At 35.0% G+C, this 13,440-nt stretch overlaps 1 protein-coding gene across 3 annotated transcripts in view; it reads right to left on the bottom strand.

Moving 5' to 3' along the window:
* Positions 1-2,970: 2,970 nt before the first annotated feature.
* The window catches only part of LOC117117954, a 78,567-nt gene continuing 68,097 nt past the window's right edge, over positions 2,971-13,440 (bottom strand). For all 3 annotated transcript variants that reach the window (XM_033262443.1, XM_033262444.1, XM_033262445.1), the window contains 10 exons: positions 12,991-13,205; positions 12,083-12,235; positions 11,315-11,416; positions 10,976-11,085; positions 8,954-9,643; positions 8,382-8,553; positions 6,574-6,792; positions 6,247-6,381; positions 5,558-5,874; positions 2,971-5,214 (listed from right to left, as the gene is read on the bottom strand). In XM_033262443.1, coding sequence (XP_033118334.1) covers positions 5,005-5,214; positions 5,558-5,874; positions 6,247-6,381; positions 6,574-6,792; positions 8,382-8,553; positions 8,954-9,643; positions 10,976-11,085; positions 11,315-11,416; positions 12,083-12,235; positions 12,991-13,205 — 2,323 coding nt within the window. In that variant the 3' untranslated portion in view covers positions 2,971-5,004. The remainder of the gene's footprint in view (positions 5,215-5,557; positions 5,875-6,246; positions 6,382-6,573; positions 6,793-8,381; positions 8,554-8,953; positions 9,644-10,975; positions 11,086-11,314; positions 11,417-12,082; positions 12,236-12,990; positions 13,206-13,440) is intronic.

The raw sequence follows: 13,440 nt of genomic DNA, 5'->3' as shown, positions 1-13,440 counted from the left end.
TGGACTTGGAGTTGCATGTGGGATACTAGGCCTGATATTTGAGAATCTTGGGATTTTTAAAGTAATCTTGGGATTTTGTAGACTCAATCTCGGAAATTTTGATTTTCCCAGTGGTCAAAATCAAAATAAATCTAATTGAAACAACAAAAGATGTATAAACCCAAAGGTCCACTGATTAATCTCAGATAAGAAAGTATAATACATACTCCAAGTATTGAAATACACGCCATCGTGTTGGGAATCCCAACACGATGGCGTGTATTTCAATACTTGGAGTATGTATTATACTTTCTTATAAAAGATGTATATGTTCCAGATTCCACTGCTATGACAGATACATCAGAATGATTTTCTAGGTGATGTGCTAGGTCTGGCCTATTGTATGCATTTTAATCCTATATAAAAGACACAAGAAAAAACATCCCGTGATTAGTGTCAAACCTTTATGAATGTACGCAGGAAAAAATATCCCATGAGTGGTATTTTATACAAAGTAACACGCAGTGGACCTATAACGATATTCAAATTATCAAGAAAAATTGGAGTTATCGCTCAAAAGTTGTCAAAATATGAAAATTTGAATAAAATATTGTTATTTTTAATCTATTGTAGTAGAAGTAATACAATAAAATAAAAAAAATAGTGATACAAAATGTTTTGATAGGCACATTCCCCTTAAAAGTTCCACTTGTGTTTCAGTACGATAACAAAAGCATATAGGAAACGAATACCATGTATAGACTTCAGAAACACTTTATTATACTGTTTATTATAATTAATGTATACCCGATTTTAATTACTCTCATTATAATCCGCATCGTTTAACTCCTCCCACTACGTGTGTCCACTTTTTGCTAGTTTTTTTCATGTACCTTGATAAAGACCTGAGGATACGCTATCATTATACACGTGTATATTCTCAACTCTCACCCTTATAAAGCCCAGTATTAACTCACCCAACCTCAAGGTCATTTCAATAACATTGTAATAACCCACTCCTCACTCTCATCATATACCTGCAACGATTCACAGCAATATCCTGATTAGACCCATGTGTAAACTCTCCTCCAACTGTCGTACCCCTATATGTATACTCACCCTCACCATCATTTGACCCTGTATAATATATCTTCACAATTAACCCTCCTTATAACCCCATATTAACTCATCACTTACCCTAATTTTTCCCTTTATAGCATAATAACCCGTAAAATTTCATCCCTCACATACATGCCAACAATCCCGTTTTGGTGACCTGCCTTCCAGCCAATTCTTTCACAATTATAATAATAATGATATATTTATATAGCGCATATTGCACATTGCCCCTATGCGCTTTACAAAGAAATAATATAGGCCAACCGAGAAAATACAAATAACAATAAAATAGTAACAATAAAAATATTAAAAAAAAAGTTTTGAGAGATGCTCTACCACGCCCACTTTGCCCTCGTCGGGACATCGGCCCCCGTCGGACAAATCCTGGAGCCACCCCTGCTCCCCAAACCCACTCCCACAGGCCAAATTCTCCCGTTTTTTACTATAAAAATGTTTGCATGTATGCCCCCACCCTCATTACACACCTGCCAGCTGTATCATCTCACCCTCACTACCGTTTCATTTCACCACTCACCCTCAATATTCCTTTGTAAATTTACATCAAAAAATATTGCACTCTTTATAACAGAATCTCTTCTGCCAATAAAAATGTTTGTCTCATAAGATGTTCTATGTTGGACTAAAACTATGAAAAAGATGGGAAAAGATAGAGGTCCTCAAAGTGAGAGAAAAAAGAGGTGAAAAAGAAAATAGCTATGGTTGGCTAAATCCATTTTCAAACCCTTCACCCACCCAATCCACTTGCAACAACACCCATGAACATCATAAGTTTACCATTTACAGTACCTACCTGCTAGAATGATTCAGCTCTGGGGGAATTGCTTTTTGTCTGGGGAAAATGCTTCATGTCTGGGGGTATAGCAGTTTTTTATTTACTTTTTTTTAGAATCTTTATTTATAATAATAATAATAATAATAATAATAATAATAATAATAATAACACTTTTATAAAACGCCTAATGCAAAAAATAGCCTAATACGTTCAATGCCACAACATACTAACAGGTACCCTTTTATACTCCTCGAAGACATTTACTTACTTGAGCGAGGTTTGATTTTGGCAGCACTCACTATGTAGACAGTCGTTGGCCAACGCAATTCTATGGCGGATGCAACACGACAAGTTACACGCAACGGTTCGTTTTTAATGAAACAAGACTCAAGAAATTGAAATTGTATCCTTTAGCAGTTAGAAGATTAAGAGAAGGCCTTATAGAAGCATTCAAGATCATTACAGATAAAGAGAACATTGACAGCTTCATCCTTTTTTCATCTAACCCTGCTAGCATCACTTGTGGTCACAAATATAAAGTGTATAACCCATCTATGAATAAAGTCCTAGAAATCAGAAAGAACTTCTTTAGCTATACAATCATCAAGCATTGGAACAATCTCCCATCCAACATTGTTGAAGCGACTACTGTAACTATATTTAAAAAGTGACCGGATCAACATTGGTTAAACAAGGATGGCACCATATTGTGCAGTATGGCATAAATGAATGTGGGTCTCAAGAGGCCGAATAGCCTATTCAATTATACCCACACCCAATAAGTTGAAAGTTGTAATGACAATCCGCTCATACTGCTACCAACAATCAACAGACGGCATTATGTCGTCAAACTTTCACAGAGAGTGCGGAAATGGATTTGTCAGTTGACGGCTCCAGTGACTATATATAAGACAGATCAATCCATCAAATCTTCATTCCAGAAAATACATTTGTATTTTCAGAAAGAAAGGCATTTGAAAGTAATGTCCACAAAAGAAATGCATGGGCATTCAATGTTTATCATTTCATCCATTTATTGTCTTATGAAGACAGCTGTAGAAATCACAAAAACAATAAGAAAATCTCAACAACAAATATAATTTCAAATTCTTTGTTATATTTTTCAACAATTTTTTTTTGAAATAGCAATAACTGAATGTAGACAGAATTTACATGTGATAAAACAGGACTGTATTTATGCAACGTTCAAGCCTTTGACACTGAGCTACAGTGTTCAAACACTTAACATCCTAGTTTGACTAGGCGTCTGGCGTTCATATAAAAATAACATTATCTTATGAGTTCTGTACAGATCACAATACATATGTCACAAAGTTAATGAATATGCATATATATAATATGAATATTCATCAAATCATAAATGCCGACTGTGTAACCAGCTGATTTGAGAACAATCTTAAGCATACATCTGTCGACGAACACTCGATAGCTATTCACAAGCAGAAATTAAATCACAATCTAGACAAATACTTTTTTTAAATTACAATCATTTTATCAAATTCTACAAAAAAAATTACATTGGCACTAACTGAAATTTATCTACTGCATTTCGATAAAAAAAACCAAACATTTAATATTCTATAGAGTGAAACCAAGTATTTTATACACTATTTACATCTTATGAATGGGCCACACAAACAAGGCAAAATATTTCCTTATCTTCCTGAAAAGGGTGAGAATTGATTGAAAAATTAGAAATTTCTCTGAAAAAAATCTTATATAAGATCTTTTTGGTGTTTTTTTTTGTTTCTCTAGTTAATCTTACTTCACATATAAAACGATATAATAACAATATTCCATGATTCTGCAAGAAATTAACAAAAAATACTGATTACTTGTTCTAAATATGGAAAACATTTGTTTCCATGGTCAAAGTCAACAAAGAAAAGGGATGTATTTAATTAGGGAAAAATATACACTACTGTATTTTCTTGTTTGTAAAGAATGATCAACCAAATATGAGTTGATTAATTACCACCAAATAATAACTGTGTTGTCAATCCTGTATGGATTTGACGTTGGATTGGAGGACGGTACCCATACTACCTACATGGGCATACACTCTTGCTTATGATAATTCACCCCCTTGTAGTCTTGGGTTAGGAGATAAAAACAGATGATTTAATTTTAGGATACTGTGTAGTCCCATTTTAGTCCATATATTAACCTCTATGCCCTCCTCTCAACAGCACTATATATATGACACTTAAAATTGGGAGTAAATCAATAACGCCCTTAACAGATGGACTACTGTAGCTAGGTGACAGATAAGCTAGCCAACCAGTTAACAGATGAGAAAGCTGGTCAACAGGTCAGATAGCTAGTCAACAGTGTGAACTAGCTACTCATGAATACTAAAATTAAGAGATTATTGAATTAGATGAATTAGATGTGTTTTTAAAAGTTGACTCTCTTTGAACACCTTAACAAATAAGGATTGTCTTGAAAAGATAACAAATTCACAGATTGCTTTTGCAAAAGACATGCACCTTAGAACAGACAGGGGATAAATGCAATATGAAATTGTAGTGGCAAAGACATCATCAGCAGTGGAAGTATTTGTATCCAACCATCGCTGTGAAAACCTTGTTTTGAATGAAGAAAATTGAACTATCCTGTGCAAATAAACTCCATTTTTTAGCACTTTTATTAAAGAAAAAATATATATAGTTTGTCTGCACACATTTTGTTATAATCCTTCGCAGTCAAAATCTGTAATGTTCTCTCTTGATTCACAAGTTCATAACATCAGATTACTGCTGGAGTCATTTTATATCATATTCAAGTATTTTAAAAACGGCAAACACCATTACAGCAACTGTATTTCCAGTAGATTTAATGTTCATGAATTTTCATTTTGTCCAATCTACTTTAAAAATGCATTGCACGTTACTGATCGCGCAATTTATACTTTCTGTCAAAAATTCAAAACCAAAAGCACTGCTTATAATCCTGTAATTTGTCCGCTGAGCTCAGCTTGCTTACAAGAACTAGTTCAATCAAGTTAAAACTGGTTTCACTGACAGTTCTGGATTAGTCCGGATTCAACTGGACTTAGCCTACCAGTGTTAACTTGATCAACAGTGATGGTTTCATTTTGAAGGCGGTTCATTGGCCATTAGAATTCCTACTGTGTCTTTGATAGCATGGTATATAATATTCTTGACCTGCAGTTTGTCCTCATGGTTGCTGTGCGTTGAGCTCAAGTAACGGAACTCCTGTGTTAGTTTAAAGCATTGGTGGACGTGCTCTGGGGATACAAAATCTTCAGCAGTCTTTATACAGGAGTGCAGGTTGTGTACCTGAAGTGAAAACAGATGAAACAATCACATATTTGGTTCATCCAATAGGAGATGGAATACATATTTATACAATGATTTACTTAAGTTGATTTAATTTAGTTTTTATGTCTGTATAATAAAATACTGTAAAAAACATTTGAATTTAGACATGTTTAGAATTGCTTGCAGGTATTTCGTACATTTAAGTTATTTAAAATTAGAGCAAAATTAAATTGTGTTTATCCAGAAAAACTAAATTGTTATATGGTTTCAACCCTTTTAAATTAGTTATTAAAAATGTTTTAATAATTATCCAGGTTTTAGCAGACAACGTAACATTAAGCAGCACGTAAAGCTAGCCTACCTGATGAGGAGCCCCAGCTGGTATGAACACTGCATCTCCCATACATTGTACGATGGCCCAGCCTTGCACTCCGTAGTCTTTCTTTAGCCTGTCCAGCAGTTTCTTGTCAAGGTAGAATGACTGGTCATGAATTGGGTCATGGTCCGATGGGAATTCCTCACCCTGTTCCTTAGACACTTTGCGCAGCATGTCACGGATTTTATCTGCATCCACGGCCCGGAATATATGCCATAGTGCACCGGGCCGTTCTGTCTTATCCCGTACACGTTTCTTTGTCAGTTCATCGCAAGTAGATTGATCGATAGCATCAAATGCATCTGTTCACAAATGAAATAAATACATGACTTAGGACAAGAATGCTACAAGTTTAAATTGGTATTGAATCTTTTCAAGGCTACATGTCTTGGGCTGTACCATGTTATTCTACTTTATAAAAACCAATCGGAATATTTAACATCATTTAAAAGCTATACCCTTACTATCAAGTTTTATGTGTCAAATACCTTTAATCACAATAACATAATACACATAATATACGGACATGGTATGAAAAGATTATGTCCATATGTAGGCAAATTACAAAAAAAAAAAATTAATACATATGCTACATCTCCACTCCAAATCTTAAATTAGAAGCAATTATCAATTATTTAATTTGAATCTTCACAATGAATATATCGATTGCATACCTTTTTCAAAGTCCACATGACTCAGCTTTCCTTTATTTTCATTCACAGGTATGCCAACATATACCATCACGTTGACAGCATCAGATATATCAAGGTGCAAGTTGGTGGTTCCTATTTTGGGGAACTTGGCTGAACCTGGGAAAAATGTAGCAAAGTAATAATTTAGGATCATTAACCACAAATAAACAAATAAGTGTTTTCTATTACAAAGTAAATAAGATTGAGAATATATTTGTATGTTTCTTTTAAGCAAAACAACAGAGAATGACTTGTGCAAGAATTTGCATTAGTCAATTCATCAAAATAAGTGTTCAAGACCATTCTTACCATATGCATTGTACATCTTGGGCCCTAAATCAGGCTTGACAAAAAATTCAGGTAGTCTTGAGGACAGATTCAGATGTCCATTTCTATGTGTGTATTCTGGTAGAGGGAGCCCTTGCATAAGATCGCTGAAATGATCTGGTAGAAGTTCGCTAAAATCTTCCGCTGGAGGCCAGTCCTTTAACTTCAACACCATGGGATCTCGTTGCTTTACCAATCGTTCTAAAAGGTAAAATAAATATAAAATGGTTCCATGGTAAATAAAAAAAAATACATTCCTAGGTTCAATCAGATTTTTAAAATGTGATTGCACATTATCAAAATGATTTATTATAAACAACTCTAATGAATTTCTATTATCATGTCTCCATACACATGAAAATAGTAACTGAATCAGACTTGGCAAAAATATAAATTGGTTGTCAGATCCAATCAGGAGGAAGATGGAAATAGAAGTGCTGAACAGAAATATCACAGCCTCAAATATAAGTGACCAACATTACTGGGCACTATCATTCCCTGTTAGCAATTAATATGATGGATCAATGTAGCTATTCCAGGGACTTGCAAGATTCAGGGCTGGTTGAAAAGGCACTGAATTCAAGGCTACAGCTATCTGTCTGTCCATCAATGTTCAAGTTAGATGCAACTAGGTCAAATATGTCCATTAGTCATACATTCACTACATGCAAACTTATACGCCTAATAGTACTAAAATTAGATAATCTGCAATGGCAGGCAGACAGTAGAAAATGTTTTAAGTGTTTTGATAATCAATTTTCCCATAGTGCAGACCATAATGAGGTAGAAGGTAATTTTATTCATAACAAATTATTATATGGTAGAAGAATCAATTGTTGTCACTGTATAAAAGTGCTAAAATTACAATGGTAGGCAGACAGAAGAAATATTTCTGAATGCATTCTAAAATCTTTGAATTCTGCACAAAGAATGTATCAGTAAAAAGCCTGGTATTTTCATTCATAACAAATTATTACACAGTTGTAGCATTAATGGTTGTCTTCCCTAACAAATTACCAAACCCTACATTCAGAGAGTATAAATGTTCTAAATGCATTCTTCCTATTTGATTTTCCCACAATGCACCAGTAACAAGGTACAAGGTAATTTCATTCATAACAAATTATAGCATGCTGGCATCTATAATTGAACTGTCTTCACTCTTATGAAATTGCCAAGCCCCTGTACCATCCTGTATCCGTCTATCTCCCTACAGGGTCAACTATATCAAATTAATGTCTTATTCATAATGTTCATGGTATAATTTGTGACCTTGCTAGTCTTTGTGTCGATGTGTTTCCGGCTCGCTTGACTCATATCTATGTTGCAATTGGAGCTTAAGATCAGGGCAGGTCAAAAAGTTTAATGTCATTGCCGCAAGGCAGATTAATAAGTCATTCACAATATGCTGCCCCCATTCTTAGCATTTGCATAGCCAACAACCATTTCAAATATTTTGTTTTAAGTGCTCTGCATGATACCACAGATGACTGACAACTATTGAATACATTCCATAATGTTACTTAGTGGCAAGTGCAGGAGCTAACAAGTCCATGGTTTTAAGGTGTTGAGTTTTGTAAGTGAGGATGACTTATGTCTGAAAGCTGTTTATGGTCTTTTTGACTCATACATATGTTACAATTGGAGCTTAAGTTCACGGCAGGTGAAACGATTAATGTCATACTAATATTTCACCTTTAATCCATGCCTTAACCAGTTGTCGATGTAGCTAAACTGACTTGCCGATTGTAACTTACTCTCGCACACAATTTACACTATAATGTACTCACTTCGAATGTCTTCAAAGCCATCCCAGAATTCCTTCATCGGTACACCTTGAATGACCGCAGACGATCGACAGTTTACCAGATCGTTCTCCTGGTCACCAAACATCCGACTAAAGGTGGATGGGTGCCAGAGTTTCCGGCTCAAGACCTTGTGACAACCACTAACCAAGATGGGCTGCAAGAAAAAAACAATTCTTTAAAATAAACCAAATTTAAGTTTAGCAAAGAGTAGGATGCTAGTAGCATTATCAGTTGTGTCTAAAAAAAACTTTTTAATGACATTTTAATATTATAAAATCTGGCTATAGGATGGTAAACTATTTCTTTAATAAAATTGGTAAGCCATTTGCCATCTTGGGGAATGCAAGTGAGCAGGAAATGTGATAGCCTAGATTTGGATGTAGAACCCTAAAGCCAGGTGACGTGAATCCATCTCCGCTCTCTGTCAGCGCTTAATGGCGTGACACTGTAAGCTGGTTGTCGGTGAAAGACCGTTGCACAGCATGTTCCTGGCTGTATTTGAAGCGGCAAGTACCATATCACTGAACCCAATGCGATCATCAACTGTCACTTACCTCTCCCCGTCGCCACTGCTCCTGGAATATTTTAAGATTTCCTTTGTGTCGGGGATCAAGAAGACGTAATAATCGGCCGTCACACAGCCAAGAATGAGGTACATCTGGAAATGTCATGCTAGATTCGACTAGCGTATGGCGAACCTGCCCATCTTCCGGGTTTAAGTTCGGGTTAATAAACATGGCAGTTGGCTCCATGGTCTGAATGTTAGCATTCCTGCTCTGCTTAGTTTGATTAACTGTATTTCGTTCTTGCTTATTCAAGGTGGGTGAAGCGATATTTTGTTCCACTACGGACGCAATTATATCCTCAAATGTCCCAGTCACCATACGTTTCCCACTATTGTTTTCTCCTTTCAAAAAGTAAGCAGACAAAAGTGAACCACTAGACACTGTTGCTGCCGGTTTGGCCAATTTATCGGCAGTCTTTGTTAACAGTTCTCGTAACGTACTCGGCGTATCCCTACAAGAGAGTTTGTCCGTCGTAGTGGTACTTGTTTTGGTATCCTGAAGTGACTGGTTTTCTATTGAGCTGGCATCACCCGCTTGATTGTCTGTTTGTGCTGATGTTGCAATATCAGCAAGAATTTGTAATGATGATGCATTGGAATTCTTTACTGCTGTAACATCTTTTTTGTTGTCCTTTGGTTTCAGTTTAGGTCCGGTCAGCACCGTCTCAGCTAATAAATTCTGTATATAAAATATATAATTAACAATCATAGATTACTTATATAATATATATTGTTTTTGAGTCAATTTAGAATAAAATTAATAATGGAGCTATAGCTTGACAATTACTATGTTTTCCTTGTTATATTCCCTGTGTTCAAATCTTGGAAATACCAGGGATATCTTACATTCATAAGCATCAATCCCCTCGGAAGTAGTAGAATGGTAGATATTACATTATTGGTTGTACAATTTAAAACTGTATGTAATGACACTATAATTTCAAATGCCAACTCTCACAATTCACAAAAAATCAAAAGCCCTGCATGTGGCTAGCCAGCATGTAGGTTGCGAGCAGTTGAGGAAATGAACACATCCTCTCTGTGGCACATAACAAGAATTGTATCTGACAAGCTATGAGAATAATACCGACACCAGCGCTAAACTTTGTATTGACGGATTTAACCAAGCAAGGACTTTGTTTATGATCTAATAGAAAATGTACCTAATCACATAATCAATTCATCTCCTACTTTCATTTTGGAGCATGTGAATTGGTACCCCTTCTTATCAGCAGCGAGTGACTTCTTTAATTTGCGTTAATTTGTTCGTGAGAACAGTTTGTCCAGTAGTTATTGACTGTTCATCCTGTCTGGTCATGTTAGACAGTAGATCATGTGCTTTCATTCCGACTGCACAAAATGATGTCACATTCAATTCATTTCAATGACAAGTTGAAATCCAATATTCAAAATTGGTTTTGAAATTAGGACAATACAAATCAGCTGCTATTTGCTATTTTGTTACCAATCTTTATTCTTTTACTATGTTCTTTTATTTTACCCCTGTGATCATTTACCATCACCCTCTCCCTCCACTCCAAACTCACTCAACTTCAAATTCACCCCCTTCCTCCACTTCTAACTCACCCGGTCTCAACTTGCAACTCAACCCTCTCTCCACTCCAAACTCACCTTTTCCCTCCACTCCTAACTCACACCCTGCCTCCACTCCCAACTCACTCCTCCCGAAACTCAAACCCTGCCTCCACTCCCAACTCACACCCTGCCTCCACTCCCAATTCACCCCCCCCCCCCCCCCACTCCACTCCCAACTCACCCACTGGATGTTACAATTTTCTCCCTCCAACATGTTTAGATGCTGATTATATTTGATATGGCCAACCTTGGCCCATATGCCATTCAGGCCTACAATGATACTTCTTATTTCCCCTTTTAATTATCTTTAAACTTGTATGGTATTATTTTGTTTTCTCATTGTGACCAATATTCTCACCTCTCCACTCCCCAAACCCTAATTCTCCCTGTTCATGAATAATTAAGTGTTGATTACCTGCGATGCACCGTTGATTGCAACTTTGCCGTTCTTCATGCATTTACAGTTAGGATTCACATTCCATTTTATCCTCATCTTGTGTACCAACTCTCCCACATCCCATAATGCTGAAATGAAAGAAAATTAATTTAAAATAGGTTATAATATTTCCTTTAGCAATAAACTAAACATGAAATTTAAATTGGTGATTCATCCAAATTGAGATCCTTGGTGTTTATTTGAGGTTAGTGAGATTTCTAGATTGACTAATATGCTGACAATTCCTCTTCGATCGAACCCAGTACATGGTGATTGAAAGGAAAGCATCTTCCCAACAAATCCACAAATATTACTCACCATCTTTAGGGATGATCTGGGTGAGCATGAGGTTCTCAATAAGATGTTCCTGGTCCTTAATGCACTTCAGCCATCGCTGAGGTGACTTCTCATCGTGATCTCCTAAACATACACATGGTGAAGAAAGAAACATGAATGAAAGCTGAATGTAAGGGAAGGATTAATTTACTTTATCAAAATTTCAAATACTCAAAAATAAAATAAAATAAATAGGGAATGCAATAATAGAAACAGACCAGTGTTAAGACATATCTTTATTTGTGTGCATTTTTGATGTTTAAATTGTGTATTTTATTTTTTACTTGTAATTGGAATTATGTAAGTAAATACAGTGGTTATAGCCCTTTGGTTTTTTTTTTACTGTATCTTGGATATTTGCAATAAATAACAATAAATTCAAATTCATTAATTTTTTTTCTCTCTTTTATATTTTAATATGATCTATATTTCTTTTTCTTCAATAAGATTATATTTATGTATTTTTTTATGTTTAAAAATAATGTTTTATGATTATTTTTTAAATATCTTTTTGGTTGATTTACGTGGTCTTGTTTTTGTATAAATGGGATTCTTATTGTCCCTCTCTCTATATATTTTTTATTAACCATCACTCGCATAATCATCCTATTTTTTTTCTAAGTTCATGTACTTACGTACAGATGACTAATAGAGCACAACTATCTATTAATCTATTATTCAGTTACAACCGATTACAGCATACGAAATGTCTCCATCCCTTAATATCGATGGATTGTTTCACAAACGTACCTTCCTCACAGCGGTTCTTTCTCGACTTATAACAATCCAAGCAGACGACAAATCCACACTTTGGGCACGTCCAATGGATATTAAAGAGGGTTGTGTCACACGTATCACACATTTCTCGTACACCCGTAACGGCACGTTTCCATGCAATTTTTCCTAAGAGAACATGATTAAAATAGGAATAAGTCGTGCATAATATAACGATACATTCTGTATGAGGTTAAAATACACTAGTGTATTGTTCAGGAAAGCAAGATAATTATAATAAGTAAGAGAGGAAATGTGAAATTACTTGTCTATATTCAGAAACAAATTTCTACGAATGAAATTTTTTTTTCTGTTTACGGCTTATACATCAATGAATCGCATTGCCCTCAGAAAGTGAAAGCCAGTAGAACATCTGTTAGTTTTAAGTAAATTATATAATTATGATAAATGTTTTAAATCAGTATCTGGCAAATTCTTGCACAGTATTCATAAATGGATATATTAGGAAATCTGGTTTTAATTAAAATACTTTATTCTAAATATACAATATGGCTATGAATGAAAAATATGAGTATGGATTTTTTGAATATCAACTTAGCAGATCAATTTTTGTTATGAAACAATAAATGTATTATGTAAATTAAATTTGTTCCACAATACTACAGATTTACTACTGAACATAGTCAGACTCAGCAGGAAAAAAATTGTTGATATGTTGTAGAACTCATTTTTCTTAGACAGAAAAAAGTTGTTTGACGAAAAATTGGGTAACGGTGAATGAGATACAGATTTTTGAATATTTAAGAACTGGAGAAAAGGTGTGAAAAAGTGTGGTTACCTATCACAAAATGTTTTTGCTCCTAAGCCTGACTTAAAAGATACACTTTTTTGGATAAGCTAATAATATAATCTGATTTGCTTACCCTTCTCTATACTAATTGCTTTGGCTTCCCTCTCCTGCTGAACTAAGTCACAAAATTGGTCACCGACTTTTGAGAGAATGTACTTAGATGTGTTAACATCTAGAGGGCAGTCTGGGTCGGTGTACGGTAACCAAGGATCGAGATCCTCTTGTTCACAGTGACATGGCTCCGAGAAGCCAGCTATCATTAAGTTGCTATTACGACTATACTTCAGCCTGTAAAAAATAAATAAGAATAATGTCTATGTTACCATAATCAAAATAAAAATGAAAATACTCAAAATAGTAATGGTATAAGTAGATTGCAACTTTGTGGTTAGCGACACAAAATTAGTAGCTATCAACAAAGTCACAACCTAAGACATTTCCGATAATACTGTAACAACATTCATATTCCTGGAGATACTAAAATAATCTAAGGTCAAATCACTTGCAAGTTTTTTTCTGCAAT

The sequence above is a fragment of the Anneissia japonica genome, unplaced genomic scaffold (genome assembly GCF_011630105.1).
Source record: "Anneissia japonica isolate Jap-2015-1 unplaced genomic scaffold, ASM1163010v1 scaffold288016_len413324_cov198, whole genome shotgun sequence".
Lineage (NCBI taxonomy): Eukaryota > Metazoa > Echinodermata > Crinoidea > Comatulida > Comatulidae > Anneissia > Anneissia japonica.
The sequence above is the reverse complement of the archived record's forward strand: the minus strand, read 5'-3'. Positions and strand labels throughout refer to the sequence as shown.